The following is a 24,380-nucleotide window of genomic DNA, read 5'->3' on the forward strand; positions in this document are numbered from 1 at the left end:
CATTAAAAAAAATTGAATAGGTATTAAAAAGCTAAAATCGTTTCAAAATAATGTTTTAAAACACGTAAAAAATAAATTAACAAGAAACAAGTAGGCGATGCCAATTATGCGAGTACTTCACCACACAAGCGACAATATTAGAGTTATGCTTTCCAGTTAATAGGAATATAACTTTTTGTTTGTTCTAATACCACAATGCCTTGTTACCGTTGCACATCAAGAGGAAAAACGATAGCCTCCCCTCCCAAAGAAACTAAATCCAATCAATTTTAAATATTCCTTTGGTCATTAGACAAGGCGCAAACGGCTGAGCGATTTATACTCTTTTTTACAATATTAGGTCGTGGAAACATTGTTTTGCCTCCAAGATTCAGTAACATCTCACCACTCTTTCACCCCATCCCCCCCATGTTCCTATCATGCTCGGAAACATCAAGTGACGAACGGCATCGTTGTCGTATGGTTAATTATGTCTGCAATCAATTACAAATTCAAATGATCGCTGTTTATAAAATCAAGAAGTGAAAAGTAGGTTGCGTTGCATCAGCATACCCGCGTCTTGACTGGGATCAACGGCACAGCACGAAGCTCGGGTAGACAAACAGCGATGAAGTAACGGCCCTACGTGTCCGAAAGATCTTGTTCTTCACGTAAATTTGATTTTGTGGCAAAGTTATACGCAATCTTGGTTTATATAATCTTTACGGTAAATTATATTGGCTGCTTTTATAAAACTGTTTATTAATTAAGATTTTCGTGTACAACCCTCAATTTCACTAATGTTTGAAGTGACATTTGTAAATCGAAATGGTAGTGAGAGATGTATTGTAAGGGAGTAGAGGTGGAGTGGAGCACTGATTGTCAGATAGAGGTAGGAAGGGCGGACAATTAGTTACGGTTACGACACACAGGTTCAGCTCTTCTGCGTGGCGCGGCGCGGCCACCAGGGGGCCGCTAACTCGGGCCTTGACGTCATCGAGCACGTGGCAGGACCACGTGACTCCGCCTTTTGATCGGCTGTCTTTGACAGTCATCACTCTTCCAGTCTTCTCGCAGTTAGCCCGGACACAGACATTAGACATAAACTTGTTTGTGGAATTGTTTTAACAAATTTTATTGACGATGTGGCTATTACCCAAAGAACTTTTAAAGATCCTTATTCTCTCTTAACGGAACATTTCAAATGTCCATTTGGAAATTATTACAATATTGATGTACCTACGTTGTTTTATATATTTCAAAATAACCAATCCTTTCAAGATCTTCGAGACTATCACTCACTCATTCTGTTGCACGCTCTTTTAAATACAAATTGTCCCGGTTATCTTTCAAACAACTTTCAATTTATGTCTGAAATAAGTGGACGAAGTACAAGTAGGGGTACATCCTTATTATCTTACCCAATTCATCGAACACCTACTGTTAGTGAGACGTTTACAGTTTCTGCCTCTCGATTGTGGAATGCTTTACCTATAAACACCAGAGCCATTGATAAGTGCGCTCGCTTCGGGGCGGAGGTCAGGGTCTTGATGCTGGTGGATCAGAGGGTATAGCGGTTGGCGGCTTTGGAGTGTAGTACTTAAGGCAATTGAATGCAAGTTGAACGTAACGTAACATAAAAACAAAAACGTGATGTTTTGTTATACTTTACTGATCACGAACTGACAAGTATTTCAAACATTGACAGGCTAGTTCCTCACACTCCTGTTGTGTTTGTGATTGAAATTGAAAAAAATATAGGGAAAATCTAAATAAATATTAAAGGTAATACTGAGTATCAATCACTTTTTAATGAAACTAAGGAATCTTTTCAGTTAATCTTTATTTTGGTTGTCTTTTAATCACATGTTACTGGCGGACTCAGGCGGTCTCGCGTTTCAATTTGTGATATTTTTGGAAGCAAAATCATAAAATACACACCTAATTTAAATATTTGGTGGGAACTCATATTCATTTTTTAATAGACGCTTAAAGAATCAAAGAAATTTTCATAAACAATATTATTATACACCAATTAAATATGTGTGCGTGCAATATACTTTGCGAATTTAACCTTTTCGTACTTAAAAGTTTAAATACTTAACAATAGAAATTTACAACTTTTATCATTTTAAATAATTATATGATTATTACGCATCCAAAACCTTTATTTTTATTGGTTAAGTACGAAAACCTTTTTGTACTTAAACGTTTAAATACTTAACAAGAAAAGCTATAAGGCGTTTCAATACGTATAAATCATATCTTTGAAATTAGATATCTTCCGTAATTCTGAGACTAAAGAGAACGTTCAAATGTTTGAAATTTGCTAACATTGTTCTTATGTACTATAATGGGAGAAGAAATATTTTGTTATTTACTTCTGGAAGGTTTGGTACACATTCCAAATATGCGGAATATTTTAATCACGAAGTATAAAAAAACTGATCGATATCACCTTCCCCTCCCCCTCACTTAATTATTAGATTTGGTTTCCCAAAAATGAGAATACTCGTTTTGTGGCGTACAGCAATGCTCAAACAACGTGATTGGCATAAAAACGACGTCGCAGCCGTGGCTACTCGTGTACAGCGCAACAACGATAGCGAGCCTCACGCAGTCACGTGTCGTGTACTCGTGTCAGATTGACGCGGATGTCGTTATCAACCAACTTATACAGTTTGCGTTACGATATCCTCTCCTATGAAGTACGGTGACCTTCTCTCGAGAATCAGCAGTCGTGTGATTCGATACGGTTTTTGTCGATACACAGCTTCCACCTCCAGCTGGGGAGTATGTAATACCGCAGAGGGAGGTCTAACTGTGGATTTTAAAATATCGGTGTTGGTTAAAGAATGTAAAAGGTATTTCACGTCTCGGTATGCCATACTTACGGAGAGCGATGAATTCACGTCAGTGATATCGTGGTTTTCCACGAGTTGTTTTTCGTGATTGGTTAATAAAACATGTGAAAAAACTCGTGAATGTCTATAGAAATTATGTGGACCCTAATGGTAATTTTATTTTTTTTTTATAAATTCTGAATGTGGTAAAAATTGCCATTTAAAGTATCGTGGATTCCATGATTAGACTGCGAAATATTCAAACCCTTTTCTTAGCGATCACCTAAGAAGTAAGGCGAACATGTATATAAAGTTCCATTTAATTCCGTTTAGCCATTATACGGGGATTTCGTGATGGGCCAGTTAGTGATAATTGGCTTGTTTATGTAGATAGATAGCTTTTTTTAGATTCACTAATGACCGAAACAGTATTAGGGCATACCATTCTTGTAATATAATGGCTATGTAAAATTGGTGAAGTAAGGAAGCCAAAGGACTAATGGTATATCACACTCTGACTGACTATCCGTTGTGAAATAAAAATTGTGGTGTAGGCATTGGCCAGACGCTGAAAACATGATGTGTTGATTTGGAAGTTTCAATTTACAAAATATAACTAGAGCCGTTTTCAGACCTTCTGAATCCCTAATTCAAGGAACGTAATGGAAAGTTAATAACAATGTTCGATCTAAATAAAACTTCCTGTAATCCCTTCACGGGTTCCTCTCTAATTGTTGATAGACAATCACGATCTGACCGATAGCCATTACGGATGAGGTCGATGGTCAATTACTACAAGTACAGTATGCCTACCACTTAACTCGTTTAAGAGTCTATTTCAAGTCCGTAACAAAACAAGCGTAGATAAATATACAAACAAGTTTTGAGTTAGCACAACGATTGCCGTTTGTTTGTAATGTTTGTTCGTAGCAAACACATTAGTCCTTAAAGTATTACTAATACGTTATTGTAGTAAACGTTAACGTTAGTCCATAGGATCGTGGTATCACTATCAAACACCTACTAGGGAGTGCCTATCTTGGTAGGGGTAATCTATGGAAGTGTGGAGCATCGCTAATAGTTGTCCTAGAAGCATACAGCAAAAAAATAAATGCCTTGCTCACCTCGATGGTGTCCTAGAATGCAATAAATGCATTGCCGTGGATTCCAACCGAGACACAAAATGAGAAATAAGAGAGTATATGATCTTAAATTTAATCTTTTAACGGTAGTGATTGATTTGGCCTATGTTAATAGTAACATGGTAGTAATGTCCGTGGGACGGACGTTTAATGGGTTTACTACTTTAAAGACATATGAGGAGTAACGCATTAATCAATATTTAACCATTACTAACAGTCTACCACTTGTCATCAATACATCATAGTCAAAGAATCAAAGAAGAATCAATGCATGTATTTGTTCAAAACACAGTTTACAAGTTCCTATGAAAAGAGAGGCTTAATTGCATAAGGCAATCTTTCTTGGAAATTTTTAAAATTTCCGTTTGAAGGCAGGTTCTGAATTTGCATCTTTAATGTCAGTGGGAAAAGCACTACACATTTTCACACATAGGTGATGAAGTCTTTTACATACTCCGTGGTAGAATGCCTGTAAACTGCCAGCATGGTCCTGCCTCTTGTATTGTACGAGTAATAAAACCCACAGACAGTAAAAGACTAGGGTTCCTTCTGACAAAACTCAGTCATCAATATAACATTTTATGTGATTTAAAATGGGGTCTGCATAATTAATTATCGGTTGTTACGCTTTAAACAGCTATATCCACCATTTCTGCGTTATAAAAAATCGAAAAAAATTGTAGACGTTTGAGATTCCTCAAAATATTACCCCATATCGTACTATGAGTTCTACGTTGGAGAGGTATGTGGTGAGGAGCACCCGAAGACTACAGACCCGGGAGAGGCGGCTAGGAGCAAAGCACATGGAACGAAGACGCCGATAAAAATGTTCCACATGGAATTGCCACCTTGGGACTTGTCCACGTACAAACCCAGAAGCTTGGTAAAAAGTGATGATTTAAAAGACTTCCGTTAGAGGAGAACCTATTGTAGCATCCTCTACATCCAACTTTGCGGACTGGATGGCTGAAGATTATGATGACAGATACTTGAAGCGTGCGGTCATCAGCGTACATAGCCATTTGGCCCTGTTTAATTTGTAGATTAGATCATTCATGTAGATCACAAAGTGTTGGAAAACACCCTTTAGATGGCTTATGTATAACAATTAAAACTGTTTTATGCAGGGCATTGAAATGCCCGCACACTTAAGATGGATTTCTAATGATAGATCATTAGTACACTTAATAATAATAATTCTTTATTGCAGTAAAACAATTAACAAAATTGCATTGCAAGCGTCATTTCAACATATTGATTTAAAAATCTATAAACTAAAACCTATCTTATCATAGGCACAGTTAATTCCACATACTCATGTGTGAACCTAACAATATATTGTATTTTGCATGTTTTGGATATCAGAAAAGGATAAATAGAATAATAATAATAATAATAAAATGCTAATTTTCATCCCAGCGGCCCATCGTAAACTCATCAACGGAGTAAAATGCCTTTGACTTTAGTTTAGATGTAAAATAGTATGATTTAGAAAATACAACATAGTTAGTCAGGTGCAAGTTAAAATCATTATACCATGTCTTCAATACGCAAAAGAAATCAGGGTCAGTCTCTTATAACAACTCTTATAGAATGAGCCTTGTTGTTTGTACTTTGGGCATTAAAGTTCATAACATATGTACTCTTAGGTACAGCTATATGCTGTCCACTCTGTGGTGTACAACTTAACAGGCCCCAGATTACCAGCTGAAGTAAAAACAATGGCATGGCGACTGTTACAAAACTGTATCGTTTTCTATTAACAAACACCACGTGGAAAATAATTGAAAAAAATTAAAACAAAGGAATTAGCGTGCAGTAATTTGATAACATGGAAAAAACAGTGGTTCGTGTCGCTAAGTGTGTAATTGATCATACAACCTTCACTTTCAACTGTAATAAACAACCTGGCGCTCATCCCAGGGACAAGATGGCCGAGGCCAGACAGTACTTCAGTGTACAGTAGTCTGTAGTGTAACCTGACCTTGGCTGAGCACTGGCAATACCCGCGAGACAAAGAGGTAAAAAAATAAATTACAAGGTTTGGATTATAAGGAAAAGAGTGTAAAAATATTCAAATATAAAATCTACGCAATTATTTTGATCAAAAAGTGTCTGGTTCAAGTGTGACTTCAACATATTGTAACTGACATTGGTGGCTTTCGGACAATTGATTCTTTTCACCGGCGCTTGTTCGGCTAGTAAATTACGTACTTGTCGCAGGGATCATCTATCAATGTTTTACTGCAGTGGTTCCCAACAATCAGGGGTCATATGTTCGAGAGACATTGTTTCGACGCAAAAAACACATTTAGTGATCAGCACGTGACAACATTTAAGATCCAATAAGTTACATTGCTCTCGTTTTGTCACGAATTGGCAAAAGTGTTGTACGAGACTTTGAGAGCGCATTTGTGTTATCTGTACATTCTATAATATAACAGCGAATATTTAATGTTTAGCTTCACCTATTACGATGAAGGGGCTAAAGATGACCCCAAATATCAGTATTTTATTGGTTCTACAATAGTTTCTAACTAGTGGATGAAGCCTGTAAAACCTCGTTGACATCTGAAAGCAAAATTTCGTTATTGTTAAAATAAGTTTCTAGATTTAAAAAATTAAATTGAGTGAGTTCAAAACAGTAAACATAAAATGATGAGTGCTGGTGTAGGTTTGCAATAATGGAAATGCCACTTTGGATTTATACGAAGCCTCCCAAAGCGTAGAAAAGTCTGGGAATTCTCACACTATTGCTGAAGAGTTCATACTACCAGTAACTGTAATATCGTTAAATAGAATGATCGATGATTCAGCTGTTAAGCTTATAAGTACTGGAGCCTTGCATGTTACATCGATGGACGCTAGAAGATGTTTTTTTCTCAGTAAATCAGAGAGAACATTATTAAAAGGTACCGGCGCGGCGTCCCGATTATGTGGGATTCTTACCAGCACTAAACCACTCTGCTGCCATGTCCTTCTTGGCCGTACAGCACCTGGACCCTAGGTTCACTGGCTGTAGAGCGTGCGCTAAAAAGTAATAAAGTTTCATTGACAATTTAACGATATTGGCTGGAAATCCAAGGCGAAATAAAGTTCTGATTAAATAATCAGTTGCATCCCTGTCATGGTCACCGTGAACGATTTGCTATCTCTATTGTTACATAGAATCTGAGTTTGTGAACATCGACGCATGCGCACTAGCATATGCCAACCACGTGCTCTCGCCCTTGTATGTCAAAGCAGATGTGCGGCGTTGGCATTGGTGCTGTAAATTGTTGTTTATAAATTTATATTAAAAATTTTTTTTCACTTATTTGTAGTCCATTAGCCGAAAGCCAATTTCAATTGCATAAGCACCCGATCTAGTTTCTTTTGAAATTTACAGGAAAAATTTCCCCTAAGGACGAATTCGATCGTCAGCCAAACTATTTTGAAGGTAGTCTAAACGGGAGAGTATAAAAAGGATTACAAATTTGAAATGAAAACTTTTTGTTCATATCGTACTTTTCGTAGCTTTGCACACTTAAAAACCAACCGTCAGACATGGAGACAAATATAAAATAAGCGCCAGCTAATTTACGTGCCATTATATGTATGAACCAAGAATTATATATAAACTCTTAAGGTTGCGAATTTCAGTATCTTTATTAAGTTTTCTCTGGCCGTTAAATAACTATTATTGACGTGTCTGGTGGATGGTTCCAATTGTATCCATCCACCTAGAAAAAATATAATGTGAGAAAAAAAATTAGCGTTCCAGAATTTAACCTTTTTGGTACCCTCCCATTCCGATCTCCACCAAAACTGTTATGGTTGATGATCTATTTCTTTGAGATGACGAATTCCACTATCGATTTCAAAAACAACCAGGTTATGTGCTGAAACAGTGACTTTCGACTCCTAGATTATTTTCTTAGAGTGGCTAGGAACTGTCACTCTGCTCAAAATTTTTTGGCTCCAGATCATCAGAATCGCTACGTATTGTGGCCAAAGAGTGAAACTAAAAAACGAAATAGGGGTACAACGTAAGTTACTGTAATACAAAAAGTGGGTCTTAAGTCTTAAGAAAAATGCAAAACGATAGCAGTGATTAATTTCGTTAAATGTTTACACCCAAAGTAATATTAAGGAATTTCAATGTTTGTTAAACGGAGACATTTGTTTCTTGGGAGGTCAAAGGTATTGTTCTGAAGCGTTTTGTAAACACCCGACGCGACGTGACGTTCGGAAAGTTCCGCCGTCACTTGGATTCCCAAAGCCGCCCACGCCAATCGTTGTAAAAAGTTAGTTGCTGCCAGTCACTCCTTTGTAAAACTACTGAATAAAGGGTTTTAAATTATTTTTTAACTATAAACACAATCCTTGACTCTGTACGAATAATTGTTTTTCTTCGAAACATCCTACACGGTTAGAGTAGTTTCACATCTTGTGGATATTGTTTTATATATTAACGATGTTTTTTTTTCTGTGAAACGTATAAACTTATACAGTTCTTTTAACAGTCTCTCTCACTGTCGATCTCCCATCCTGAACTATAAAGAAATGTTCAAATATTGAGCCTGTAGCTAAATAACGCAATGTTAGTACAAGTCCTGCACTATCGGGTTAGTGTGAACATTAGACTAAGATTTGTTAAGTTTTGACGATACCAAGTCTCTGATGTATGCAAACGTTTCTATGTGTATCCTTAAATTCACCATACCCCATCCTTTCACTGTTAACTGAATGCCCTACAAACTCACGTTCACTTGATTCGCACAACAAACCGAATTTTGACAGCTGTATTTTCAAGAGAAAACAACCCTTATCGTTACTTACTCCTTCTATATTGAACAAGCGACTGAAACAGCGCCAACAAGTCACTCGAATGAGGGTCACTCTGAAAGTTTTGAGGTATATGAAGAGGTTAGTGCTCGACTTACCAAACGTTAAGTGCGTTCAAAGTAATCCTCTCCAGCGCCAATGCGCTTTTTTAATAGGATTTATACTCGTTGAAAACAGCCAGTCTCTCAATTTTTGAAATGGAGCCAAAATATTTATAAATCTCATCATCGATTTTGGCTTCCGAAGAAAAGCGACGACCGCGCAATTGTTTCTTCACATTGAACAATAACCAGGGGTCGCACATAGCGAGATCAGGTGAATGACGGTGCTCCATCGTTTGATGGATTTTCGGCCAAAAACTGTAAAGATCTTTACAGCCGTTTGAGAAGAGATTACCGTCGTGGGAAAGTACGTTCTTAATTTTTAATTCCTGAAGAACTTCTGGCAGGCATTGCCCAGCCGTGATAGCCCTTTGTCCCTCCAGCTTAATAGTCTTCACCAGTCCCGTACTCCTGAAGAACTTCTGGCAGACATTGCCCAGCCGTGATAGCCCTTTGTCCCTCCAGCTTAATAGTCTTCACCAGCCCCGTACTCCTGAAGAACTTCTGGCAGGCATTGCCCAGCCGTGATAGCCCTTTGTTCCTCCAGCTTAATAGTCTTCACCAGCCCCGTACTCCTGAAGAACTTCTGGCAGGCATTGCCTAGCCGTGATAGCCCTTTGTCCCTCCAGCTTAATAGTCTTCACCAGTTCCGTACTCCTGAAGAAAATATAGGTACATTACTTTATTAACAGATTGTTGTTCTTGAAAATTGTGGGGGATGGTTCCTCTTAAAACATCCAAACGCGTTTATCTTTCCGAGTTTGGAAGGCCATAAAATGGTACGTGCGTCTCATTTCCAGTAACAATTCTGGAAATAATCCAGTGACCGTCATTATTAAGCAGTTGGAGAGTTTGCTGGCTGGTTCTCATACGCTCAGCTTCTGGCTCATCTGTCAAATCGTGAGATACTCATCAAGACAATTTTTCGGACTTTTAAAAAGTCGTGCAATATTGTTCGCACTGCTTTGGAACTAATGTCTAGAGATACTGCAATCGTTAAATAAGTGCAGTGTCTGTATTCTTGGGTCATAACGCGCACTTAACGATGTCTTGAGTGACGGCGGAATAAGGTCTTCCTAACCCCATTGAATAGTCCAATAATAATAGGCGCTATTACGGCCTCTTAGAAATTTCGAATACGGCCTAAAACAGTAGTTAATCGTATAAAATCACAGCTCTCTCTCTCTCTCGATAACTTCATGACTTCACGAAATTGATCTTTCCGAACAGAAGATACAAGCACACTAACGAACGCAAGTCACTGTCAGGTAATGATGGGCGCTCGGACAATCAGATAAGAATGATAAGATTATTGCAGTATCCACTGTGTGCCGTTTTAGAATGACTCTTGTATCTCGCCAGGCTAGGCTACAAGCGAGTATGCGAGATAACCAGCTTATATGCGACCATCCCGGCTCTAGTGTGTACTAATATGTCGCTTTACACATTATATGAGATTGCAGAAGTACATAAAATTTGTAATGTTGGTCTTCCTTTGAGAAAAGCTCCTAGTTATACGAAGACTCTTTCTATGCCAGTTACTTGGCACGACTGACCGTGACATTTATACAGAACGTGATGAACCTTAAAGAAACACGCTATATCCCTGCATGTAATAACTTGAGAGAAATGTGTTGGCATCTCTGCATATGGGATAAAAAGGAATGTCTGGTGAGAAAACAGGTTTCCAGGCTCGTATAAATGCGGAAGCTTCAAATGCCAAATGGACATGCTTTATTCATCGTGGAGGTCTGATGCTGAAGTAGTTACTGGACTCAATGTAAAATATAAGCTGCTAATCATAACAAACTTGTAATTCTAATCTAAAACGGGATAGTTAAAAGTGTCTTCAACGATGAAAATCCCATTGAATTTTGGTTTGGAGAAGATTCACTAAGCTCTCAAAATATTTCTAACATTATTTGTGACCACGTGTATATGTGCAGTCTTCTCTACTTTGTGCTCTATGAAAAAGCAAGTATGAAAACCGGCCCCACTCCAAGTTATATTTTAATGTCAAACCATGAACCCAACTTATCACAAGTTGCTAAGTAAAAAAAAAACTAAATTTGTTACATTCTATATCATATCATTGTGAGACACAAAACGTGCCGTATAATTATTTAAAGATGGAATTGACAAATTCAGTACAATGTACACACTAATAACTTGAAGACATGATACTTTTTATTTTATTATTTTTAAAATTTTATGGTTTCATGTTTTTTTGTGTTCATATGTACCGATAACTATTTTCGAAATTGGAATTCTAATTTTTAATGTATTTTTTAAAACATTCTGACAATTGAACCCCAATAGATTCTTTGCTACTCAATCGGACCGTGTTTGTTAACAGTTAACTGAAAGTTATGAAACTAAATTATCCTGTTTTTTGTTATAACTGACACTAATTAGGTCGGAAGCAAAAGAAACATAATAAATACGAATACCAATTTGTAGACATTCTGTGATTTAATTATAGTATTAACAATATAACCAAATAATAACTTAAAATGTACAGTATCACAGTACAGAAAGTTCTACTTAAAATTTGTATATTTCCAAAATAAACCTCGTATTCACTGCGGCTTAATACTGAGTTATCTTGACTGGTGCACGAGACTGATGCGCTAGTCAATGGCCGTCTGCAGCAATTAACGTGCTGTAATGTCCTCAATTATTTTGTTTTCCAAATCTACGTACAAACGTTGTTACTAAGGGAGCCCCCAACAAATTACCCCGTTTTGGAGGTCATCAAAACAAATTTAATTAGTTGAGAACCACTCTTTTACTTGGTAAGATGCTACGAAGCCATATTTAGTGTATGGTACTTTAGAATATAAACCTCACATGTAGAGAAGGCATACTATGGGGAGGAGTATTAGGCGATAGGTTCAACTCAGCGAGGACAGAATTTTATTCTTGTAATTCTCTATAATCTGCCCTCCTCGCTGGTTCAACTCGAGTTGAATCAAGATGGCGCGCTACTAATGTCTGTCACTAGGTTGCGCTGGCATCTAGTAGCAGTTCGCCAACAATTTTGTCTCGATGCCACTAGGGTTCGTTAGGCAACTTGTGTTGGGCAGGACAACAGTCTTCTCTATATGAGGAGACAATTCCTACCGTGGACGATCTCCCAAGTTTCATCACCTGGTTTTAGAGGGTTTACTAAAGGAATTTCGTTTTTCTGTTCTCTCCGCTCGCCGTTATCGTGGTCTCCCTTTCTACTGAGTTCTGCACGGTCATGCTGTATCAGCAGTTTTACTTCAGCACGGTCAACAGTGCCGTTCAGTTTGTAACTTTCCTTCCGGAGACATGTTCGTCATTTGTCCCCATACATGCGCGTGTGGCCCGGAAATTAGATGTGCGGTCACCGCAAACATGTGTAGCACTTTTCATTCTTTAAATACGTTTCTGGTAGGTTTTACAGGGCGTGGAAGTGAACGTGATTGTGTGAAGGACTTTTATTTTCAACTTTAAAACCTCATTGGATTGTAATTTTATGGATTTTAACATCAAACTATACACTTTTCTGAAGATTAATGAGATAGATTACATACAATTTTGCATATAACAATCTTTGTCGTGGATCATTTCTTCTTGTTCTTTCTATTCAAAGGTCCCGTACCCTAAAACACCTTTTTTACAAATTTTTACTATTTTGTACATTCTAATAAATATATAAATTTGTCAATATTTTATATTCTTAGAGTGGGTTTAGTGAAAACAAAACAAATCATCTTACCATCATAGTTTTGAGGCATAGGAGACCCGGTGTTTTGACTATTATCTAAGTTTTCTGATCCACGCCTCGTTAACAATTAAATTCTTAAAATATTTGAGCTTCCTCTTCAGTCATCTGACACATATAAAATCAACTGTCTGCCACTTAAATAAATTATAGTTATAACACTGTCAACCAACGAGGTAAAAGACAGTCATCATTTTCAGAAATGGTTGTTTTTCATATGATTGGTTGATGCTGATTCATCATTATTTATGTGTCTGCTGGCGGTTGGTTTTAAGCTCTCAAGCCAAAAAGTATAATCTGTGAAAAATTATAGTTTTTTTTTTTTTTTTATTTTAAACTCATTTGATATCCTCTTACTTCGACCTCACCAAAACTACTTAGTGTCTGGCAATAAATGTCTGCTCAGTGAAAATTCCTCTCACAATAACTAGAACTAGATTGTAGTTATCATGATTCCTATATTGAGTTCACAAAAACCTACATTGCCTGCCTATACAATGCAGGTTGCTTCTCATCACCTGAAGTATATAATCAAATGATCGCCAGCTCGGAACTGATGTTTAAACGACATTTAATCGCTGCAACCCCTATCGCTTGGGTACTTTCCTTTGTTCATACTTATTTCAGTAGCGTTAATGGGATGGACAAGGCAAAAGTTTTTTTATGAAATGTGGAATAAAGATATTGTATATTAGGTTTGCTTTTAAAACTCCCTTCAATGGTGTATTACCGATTAGTGTAAATATGTCGGAGATAACGTAAAGTCATATCATATTGTGATATAGGCTTAACAGTTTATAACCCAATTATTTAAAGCCATGGCTGTCCCTATTTGTAATTTTATATTTAAATCTCTATAAATTACAATTTTTAGAGGTGAAACACTACAAAAATACATGTTGAAATGAATTTTTTACAATATTTTGTAATCACTTTATTAAATATTAGTCTTTATGAAATTGTTCAGATCTTAAATAAATCTTTTAATTTTGACATCATTCCAATGTCTCTATTAAGCCACACCACCCATCCATACGTTATTCTATTGATTGACTGTTATGTAGGTGTAGCTTAAACTTGAAAATAAAAGTTTTCAGTGATTATTCTATAAGGGTCACTCCAATAATTGCCAGCAATTTTCAATAACAGGGTTTTAAATATATATTTGCAAGAATTCGGATTCGATTAATACGTTAACTGTGCTTGTACCTACCTAACTCCTTGCATCTGTTGTCAGGATAGGCGTACCTAAAATTACCTAAAGGGAGGGAGGTTACCTCTAGAAACTCTCCGTACTTCACAGGCAACCTAGGCTATGGGAGCCCCCTCCCGCCCGGATATGTTAAATGCTAATAATATTCTAAATTAAGTTTGACAACCGTCTGACAGCATTATTATTATTATTATTATTATTACCATCATTTTATGCTCTCATTTAATAATGGAATTCACTTGTAAAAACTGTTTGACTCTGTAACACCTCTTGATGATATTGTTACAAGCATATTGTCTATTGTTATTGTCTCTACAAGAACTGCTGTAACATAAGCGAAAATGTATCCTTTTTGGAGACTGCCCGATACCACAAAAGAATTTAAAGAAAATAACGTATTAATGAGATTAACAAAGACTCGGGAAATGGCTATATCTCAAGACCTAAAAGACACATCCTCCACCTTTTACCTAGAATTTATACGTTAAAATATGGACTTTCAAAAAAAATATCTTTTACATATATTATATATATATATTACGTACATATATTTTACTTGAAAACGTAGGCGTGTATTTGTATATTTATAAATATTATGTATTTGACATTTAAATATTTTTAAATTTCAAATCATGTAATACCTAATAAAAATATTGTGGTATAAATTTACATGTATATATTTACCATGTATATGCATGGTATATTTACTTGTGTTTACAACTACACAGATTTCGAGACATGAAATTATTAATTGTGTGTTTTTTACCGCGGCAGAGCGGTTGACGTCCACTGCGTACATTGCGCTCAGACGCAGCAAACGATCGGCGATGAACAAATATAGACATACAAAATATGAACTTCAAGTTAAATAAAACTTACAAAGCACGATATTTCGTCACTTTGGTTGTGTAATTTTGGGGTGTTATCTTCAAAGTATGACAAAAACACGTTATAGCGATCGGTTAGTAACTATCGTTATAATTAATGATCGTACACGAATATAAATCGACAAAAGGCAAATCTATTTAGTTTTTGGTGATTTTAACGTCATAATACTAGTGATAACAGATAACAAGGACTCTATTGCCATATTAGACTTTCTTTTGGGTTACAGTTTTAGATAAACTTTTACATGCATCAACCTGAGATTTGACAGGGGAGGCATAATGTAGACAATATTTTTGTTAATCTTTCATTTGACAAATTTGGCTTTTATTTAGCAGTTTCTTAGAAGCAAGTAACTTTTAGTATGAAAAGTATCAAAAAACATTGCAACATGAAAGCTGGATGCAATTTTCATAGCCTTATAGTTTATATTTTACATGGCCCACCAGAATTAATTGTTATTATCAATTAAAGAACAAAACGTATTAAGTTTTGAACATAAAACTTATTGCTAGAGTACAATTTGACCATGCTAGGGTCTTCGTTGTTGCTGTTGGCAACCTAGAAAATTATCACCAATTCTATTTTATTATTATTATTTATATATAATTTATTCCTGATATTGATGTAAATAAAAAGTGTTCTAGTGTGTAAAATAAAACCTAAAAAAAATTAAAAACTTAAAGCCAGATATTATTTAAAAGGTTATATTATTTCTGGAGTATTTGTGAACATTTGATTAAAGTATGTTATAAAATAAATTAAATGGGTTATTTCATAACATCAGACATACCTACTAGAAGTTCACCACCAAAGGGTTGAAGGTTCATTATTCTATTTTTATAGTTAGGTCAACTAAAAAACACGCTATGATAAGCATCTAATTTTGTGTATGCGTCTTACACAATTTTTGTTGAAACAATAATGAAGATGTGTATAATAGTGAAGTCTGTATAATGGTGTCAACTCCCACAGGTCGCAAACGGACTCGTCATTCTGAAAACTTACGAAGCATGAGTCTTATGGTCTACTAATATGTTAGCTGCTATAGTTAAAATATATAAAAAATTAAAACAAAACTGAACTATGTTACATTGTTTGACTACAAGACGTATACTTTCAGTTTAACACAAGTTTAAATATACCTTGAATATTTTTATTAATGAGGGGGTTACAACCCCCAAACACCCCCTCCTGGATATACCTATGGTTGTCAGTGACAGTAGCATGTATATTGTACAACAGCTAGAGAGGCATTCGTTGTTGCTTGAAACATACATCTTTCCTGCTCTATTCTGTTCTCTGTAAGTCAGACTTTACACAGTGTCTAAAAGCCTCAAGACAAGAACTTAGCCAGGAAAACATTTTGGGGAGGTCCAGACAACTGATATTTTCCCGTAGTGGACAGAGAGTAAGGCCCACTTTGTTCCTTTAAAAGTTCTTGAACCGTTTCTTTGTTGAGAACGATATTTCAGCAGTACATGTCAGTAATACTGAATTATTTAAATAATAATAATCGTTTACTGAACATTTGGGAATGTCCGGACCCCTTGGTCTCCCTCGCTAACTACGTCCTTGCCACAAGATAACGTATTTAAACCTTAGACAAATCCTTACGTTTTGTGTATACGATAAAATTTTCTCATAATTTGCAACAACTGTTATCCATGCACTTTTGGATGGATTACATGAATTTTGATTACAAGTCTTGAAAGGTTGCTAAGTATTCCATGGAGAAAATATTGTACATTAGAAAAAATATATTAGTTAATTTATCTAACAGAAACAAATTATTTTGAAAATTTCTTTCAATATTTGTATGATTTCAAGATGATGATCTATAAAAATCTGATGAATTCTGTAAAAATTCAGAATCCTTTTTGAGATTGTACATAAACATTTTTTTTGTATGTTGTATGAATTTGATTTTTTATGATTTAGCACTCAGAACTCTTGAAATATACGATTATCTGAAATTTAGAGGTAGTAGTTACACTTAACTTCTACCTTTACTTTGACTGTGCTGGAAGAAAATATTATATTTTTTGTTGTGTATGATATGCAAATTTGCAAGTGTTTACGTACATAGGATCAAGCACAAACTTGTTCTAAACTTACCAGAATGTTGTCATATGGAATAAAAATCCATATAAATGCTTATTGGAGTATGTTTACGCAGTTAAGAATCGAAACTCATAATTCAGTTAGTTCTTGTGAATAACTCAATAAGCTTCTCTTTCAAAGCAATCTTTTGTTACTTGTTGACTTTCTATTTACACTGAACGCAGTGACGTACATCTAAAGGTAAAATTACAAGTAGAAGGTTTCTTACACAAAGAAATTAATCCTACAGAGCAAGTGAGAATAACCACAGAGTTTCAGATAATTTTTTTATTAAAAATCTATACCATCAAAATGAATTAACTGTTTTAGGAAACAGTTAATGTCATCCAAGATCTTATCAAATAGACTCAAAACTATTTACAATTTGTAGATTTAAAATATGGTTAATTAAGTATTGAATGCATTCTTTTACATACTCTTACTTACTCTTACTCCCAGGGCCATTTATATCGGAGGTGATATTTAGCCGCACCAACAAAGCTCCTCCATCTTGAACGGTCCTCTGCATCTTCCTCTGAAGCGCCCATCTTCTCCATATCAGCCTTCACCTGGTTCCACCATCTCACTTTCGGTCTCCCACGGGGTCGTCTTCCTTCTGGGTTCCCGTACATTACCCTCCTCAGTTTGCATTCTTCTTCTCTTCTCTAAACATGGCCTGCCCAACGGAGTCTTCTGCACTTTATTTCTCCTATTACATCCGTACTATTGTAGAGCTCCCTGATTTCTCTATTATGTTTTCTTCTCCATACCCCTTGTTCATATGATGGCCCATAAATTTTACGTAAAATTCTATTCTCGAAAACTAGAAGCTTTTTCTCATCCTTCTTATTTAGCCTCCACGTTTCGGATCCGTACAAAAGCACTGGAGATATAATTGTTTTGTATATTCTAATTTTAGTTTTGTGAGAGAGAGATTTGGTTGAAAGTATCCTATTGCATGCATATGCACATCTATTTGCTGAGTTGATCCTATTTTGTATCTCTGGTTCATCTGTGTTTTTATTTGATATTGTGACCCCAAGGTACTTAAAGTTCTCCACTTGTTCGAAAACATGCCCATATTCTTTATGCATTCTTTTACATATTTACAAAAAATTAATAATATACTTTTTCATGTCTTTACCATTATGGTTAAGTAGTATCACTTTTTCCATTGAAGCACTTATCTAAAGAAACAACCACCTATGTAAAAGAGTAATCTATAGTTAATGGATAATAAGCTATTTCCAATCATTGTAAAGAATTTGTTGCATACAAACTGTCAATTTAAAAAAATTAAAGATTTTTTTTAATATGTAGGGAATATTTAAATGATTTATTTTAGTAAAGGTAAAAATTGCAATTATAAAGACACGAATGAATGGAAAAGATAATAGCACAATATTGAAAAACATCCCAGACATACAATATGATGACAATGATGAACTGTCTTATAAAATAACTTTTAATCATCCCTTACAAAAATTGTTTATTGGAAATTAATGATCAAAGTACTATTATGTACCAAATGTATATGAAAAGATTGATTTGTGCAGTTTTATTGCAGGGAAATAAAAAATCAATATCGATGCCTTATATATGTAAGCAGTAAATGGTAATTTCATAATCATAGGCTAAATATCTGCATATCCTTTACAATAACTAGAAAACGTAATGAAATTGTATATATATATATATATATATATATATATATATTGTCTATATATATTGTATATATAATTATGTCTATATATATCATCTTATATATATAGACATAAAAGATGATATTCATAGAAATTTCTTTGTTTGGTGCTGTGCCTAATATTTTACTAAATAACAAAAACTGACTGTGAACTTACTGTTTGAGTTATAACACTGTTAGAAAGAGCTCAAGCCATGTTTCAACCACACTGCCAGTATCAGTGCAATGTTTTACTTGTTGTTTGTGTAGTTGATAGCAACGGAAAGTTTGTCAACATGTGGTGATTATCAGGATGTTCATACTGACTAATGTCATTGATGTGTTGACAGCAGCACGTGATGGAAGTGGTAATGCAGACACAGGAGATTATCTCCTTGTTCTCCTCTCTGGGTTGTCCTGTGGGTGATGAATATATACCAGGAGATGATTGCCAGGGTGAGTTGTACTTAGTTTTGACCAGAGTAGTAAGCAACATGTAAAATTAGTGTGGAGGTCTGGTGTACTTGTTCTTATCTAAAATCAAATTATTGTAAGATGTTTGTTTTAATAGCCTGATTACAGAAAGGCTGAAGGATCTGTAATTTGAAGTGGTCTCTTCACCACTATATTGTAGTAATTATTTTTCTGTTTAGTAACTCATTTTAGAAATTTCTTGATGGCTGAAGTCTCATTTGTAGACTCTTAGCAGCAACACACACCACACGCGAGACATGTAGTTCTGATTGGAGTAAAAAATAAATTGTGTTGTCTAATACAAACGCAAAATATTGTTATTTTCCAAGAAATGAATGTCCAAGAATAAACTATTAAATAGCCTTTTAAAATATCTAAAATTTAGTAAGTTTCTACTAAACGTAGAAAAATTACTAATTTTTCTGTTAATTATATTGCTTTTAAAAATTACTAAAAAAAATCTGCATCAATAACCAAAAAATGTCATAGATTAAAATTAAATTAAAAATGTGTTCAAGATGTAATTAATTATAGTATGGTAGTGTAGAGTAATGAAAATATCAATAATACTGTTTATACTTGATGCTAACAAAGTATTTTTTGTCATTTCCTCCTAACAGGAAATGAAGTCTTCTATAATAATATTTTGTTTGAAATTGATAATGCTGACCGAATTGAACATTAACTTGCAATAGCCAATACCAATACCAATATAAATATACATGAGTACCTGCTTTTTTTAAAGTTACAAGAAACCTGATATGTAATACAATTATATTATATTGGATCATATTTGTAAAAGTATTGATGAATTTTTGTTCAATAATTTATATTTCATTAAAGAAAGAGTACACAAATGACAGTGTGCACAGGAGAGAGTTTATCTATTTACACATATGGTACCAGAATCAAACTCAAGTTCTTAGCTATCATCAAGGTTACCCAGTTCAAACCGCATACCAAATTTGCCAACACAATTCAAATCTTATACATTTTAAAGTTAAATTCGGTCAAGTAAATTATATATTCATAAAAGAAATTTGAATAAATATACAAATACATTTGAATTGTATACAAAACATTTGTGGAACCAACCACGAATTATTATTAAAAATAATAAAAAAGTAAATAAATAAAAAGGATAGTAGTATTTTATACTGTACTATTACATGTATATATTAGATATGCAACTTTAAAAATCACCTTTGCCAATGCGAAAGTGCTAATGTAGAGGAAAATCACTCACTTAGTAAAAACCATGTTTTATAAGTTATGCTTAAGAAAATAGTATTAGACTTGTTTTATAATGTAATATAACATTGGAAGGAATAAAACAATTAGGATTAAAAAACTCACTTTGAAACCTGATGTAAAAGATTCTAGGGGAGTAACTTACTACAGTTAAATGCAATACAAAAATTCACATTTTGGACAATAACTGTAGAATAAAAGGGACAGGCAATTAATGTCCTACAGTAAAAGACTGATAGACCCAAATAGACGATGTATAACCAAATAAAATAGTTAAGGGACAGGGTAGGGCCTATCTAAACAATGTTAAATTGACCAAACATTTGCACACATTTCTCAATAACCATAACAGATATCCCAATGAAATTTTTTCACAATAATAATTATACTATTGTACAATGTTTAACAGGAGGAATTAAAAAAAAAAATTTAATTATTTTTTTGATTTTTTTTTATAAACTGCAACAAAAACTTTGTTTTTAGCTTAATATTTTATTTAAAATTTTTTTTCTAAAATGAATATTGATAATATCTCTCGTTAAACCATAAACTAAGTTAGTTTTATATGTGATAAAAATTTCAGAGCTTTAAACCTCTCCAATGCTGAGAAAAGTGTGCAACTGTATTTAAAAAAATGTAAGTTTCGGAAATCGCAAAAAACGCCAATAAAGACGGTGTTTTAATGGTAAATACATGAATTTAACGTAAACTTACTTTTAATGCATCCCATAACCATAGCTGGGGTCATCAGGATCCTCTTCCACATCTTCAATTTTCATTTTTTTATGTCTTCTCATTTGTCTAGCCTTCTTTGTGATCTCTAACACTTGTTTTTGCGCAAAGTATACTCGGGTCCTTATCCAACCTTTTCATAGCTTCAATTGTGTTTAGGCCTATTTTCATGTTACATTTTTTCATAGTTTCACATTTGGCAATGTAACCATCATTAAAACATGAAATTGCATCATAAATGCCAAAATGCAATGTTTTATTAGCTACAAAGACAGTTTTGGGAATGCGGTTCCAAATAACATTGTTCACGCTCTCATTTGGATTTTGGGTTTTCCCATGAACACATTTTTTAGTAGATCTGCTTTGGCTAGGTCGTTAAAAATAGGTTTAATCTTCTTCATAACTACTGCAGGTAGTTCCTTTTTATGGGAAAAATGTTGTTGGTTCGCAACTGCCTTTTGGTACTTGCACCACGATTGCTGGCGAAATCGGTGCGTGCAATGTCCACAAATATCGTAAATAAACATGACTTACATATAGATATATATATATTGTATTATATATCAAAATGTTCAGAATACTTCAGAGAACAAGAAAAAACATTAAAATGATTTTCTGAAAAAAAATCTCTTTTTGCTTACCCTGTCCCCTTAAAGATATGTTTAGATAAGTCAAATACAAATAGTATTAAGAAATAATTAAAGTTCAATAACAAGGATGACCAGGATCATGAACATGAACTAACTGAATACTTCTAAATGTTTTGGTGTCAAATTCTCTTTTTAAATTGTTTATATAAACAATCATTTTTCATATTTTCGTGAAATTGTTAAAAAGGCATTATTTTTTTTAATTAATTGTCCAGAGTTATTCACAATTAGTTCAATGATTACAGGTGAAAGTAATAATTGGAACAAGCTTAATTGTTATTGTCTTTGTAGAAGTGTTGGATTCTGAGCAACATTGAAGAGATCTACACAAGAGTATCTACATAATTTAACAAAAGTGATTTAAACAAGCAGTTTTTTAATTTAGCATGTAGAGGCACATAGCATTAATGTTTTAATAGAAATTATTTTAAAATTTCCATTTAAAACTAAATAAGGACATTAGACCAGATTCTTCATCCAGATATGTGAAGATCTGTTGGTAACCGAAAATAAACCGAATATTTAAGAGTCTATCTATTTTAGTTGCACCAGATCTATAAGCGCTTTAAACTGATCAAATGGACTTTGTTTTAGGGATTGATAAATAAGTTTTTAGTGTTTGAATTCCAGTATAAAATCAATTTTTTGTTTACTGAAAACCAAAAAACAGGTATGTTCTACATCTTTCCTCAGAATTTATTTGAAAAATAATAAACAGAATGTTAGTGGCTTTTTCAATGTTTACAGGATTCTATAAGTGCCTTTTCATTAGGTAAGTTGCAAGATAGGATCATTTAAAATCTTGTAACCATTTTCGGAGGTAATTCCACTGTAATTAAGCGGTGTGTAGTTTGTTTCTGTATAATTATAATTTATATGTGAACCACAGGAGAAGAATTCTGTATTTTGGTTTACTCGCCAATAGAACCTATACTGGATACAGCAAAAATTGATCTGTTACTTAAATGGATGTCACTGAGCAACCCAAGACTGGATGGATGTCCAGGAACGATATATCACTGACCGCAAATATAAAGATAATGAGGTAAAAAGGACTGGTCAGTAAATCTAGTTGGCTGCAGAAGATGACTGTTGGAGTGGGTGGCGTTCCCTTATTGTTAAAGGTTTTTCAAAACCTAAAGATGAGGGAGTATGGCTTTCCTTGAGTATGGCTTCCCCACAGTTTGGATTGGAAGAAGCTGCAACAGAGCTAGCTGCTCCTTTGTCCAATACGATTGAGATAGTGCCCTTCTCATGGGATCTTGACAGGAGGTCCCTATACCCAACCTCAACCATCCTGAATATCCTGTCAGTCCAGAAGCAGTTCAAAGGTCTTTTTAGGACTTAGTGCAATGAGAGATTTCTTCATCTTCTTGGCCTAAGTAAAAAACCTTCTGTATTACTATAATGTAGTAAGTTCATTGTCCTTAACAAATTAATTTTAATAACAAGTTTCAGTGTTTTATATAAATTATATGTATAGAGTTGTACATGAAATTTATTTGTAATGATGTGTTTTGGTTCGAGTATTAACAGTTGTTCTTGTTGCAGCAACATTGGAGGAAATCCTGTCCAGACTGTACAAGGAGGACAAATATGTACGGGCCTTTAGATGTGTTATATCAAACTCGCAAGTTTTGAAAAAAGTGAGTTTGTATTAGATTGAACCATATACATACAGTAGTTAATTCACAGAATATTTCAAACCATATATTTTAAAGTTTTTTTATAGTTAGTTTAAAAATGTACACTATATTACAATAACAGGTTGTATTAAAACATCAAAATATGATTGAATGAGATAAGAGAATTATTTGAATATTAGTATTTTAAATAATCCCTTTTATAATTACTGTGTAAATCATTAAGATTTCCTTTTTTATTTCCTATTTTTATTTTTTTGTAGAAATCATTAAGTGGCAAGTTCAAGGGGATTTTATGTGAGGGGCAAATAATGTATTTAAAATATATATGATTTTGATTATTTTATAAATTTTATAATTGCAAATCAGATTACTATATTTATTTAATAAGATTTACATGTAAAGATTTGTGTAAAATTAAATGAATCTAACACGGGACGACATCCACTTAATTATTCAAAAATAAACTGCATACTATTAGCTTATACAACTCTTTAAACACAAAGTTAAATTTTATTACAGTATGAGCCTTCTAATACTTCAATATAAGCTTCAGTAAGGCACGCTGAGCATGTAAAATAATAGATGTGTACTTTATTTTACCTTTGACTATTGACAAATGTATTCAAGAGCTGTATCAATATTGCTCTTGTAGTACAAATAATCAATGTCACCATGCTTGTTAAACATGGTGTATTAAACAATAAATATTTTCCCAAAGTTTGCATAGTACCAAAGTTGCAGATAAATTTGCACTTCACAAGCAGTTCTTAACACACAAGTTTTATTTAAACCACCAAATCTAAAAAAGCTGTCCCATAGGCTGCAAACAGCTGTACAAATATCTTCTCATATGCTTAACTTATAACAGTGACATCAATACATTTTTGATAATCCGTGTAGAAAAGTATTTGATTTTTATACGGAGATTTTAGATATCTAAAACTATTATTTTATATAGATATTAGGTATCTGTAAAAAACTACTGCACTCTGGTATGTCTTTTAAGGATTATAAATACATCTGGCTATAGGGCTCTACTGCACAGGCTTTCAAAGCTCCAATCTTAACCCTGCGTTAGTCGCGCTCCGCCTGGAACGTCGTT

General features: G+C 34.2%; 1 protein-coding gene across 3 annotated transcripts in view; it reads left to right on the forward strand.

Moving 5' to 3' along the window:
• LOC124365055 (protein timeless-like) overlaps positions 1-24,380 on the forward strand; it is a 98,883-nt gene that overhangs the window by 8,248 nt on the left and 66,255 nt on the right. For 2 of the 3 annotated variants that reach the window (XM_046820970.1, XM_046820972.1), the window contains exons 2-3: positions 18,876-18,981; positions 23,184-23,278. In XM_046820970.1, coding sequence (XP_046676926.1) covers positions 18,885-18,981; positions 23,184-23,278 — 192 coding nt within the window. In that variant the 5' untranslated portion in view covers positions 18,876-18,884. The remainder of the gene's footprint in view (positions 1-18,875; positions 18,982-23,183; positions 23,279-24,380) is intronic. The other variant, XM_046820971.1, reaches the window with a different exon arrangement.

This window comes from Homalodisca vitripennis, chromosome 6, assembly GCF_021130785.1.
Source record: "Homalodisca vitripennis isolate AUS2020 chromosome 6, UT_GWSS_2.1, whole genome shotgun sequence".
Lineage (NCBI taxonomy): Eukaryota > Metazoa > Arthropoda > Insecta > Hemiptera > Cicadellidae > Homalodisca > Homalodisca vitripennis.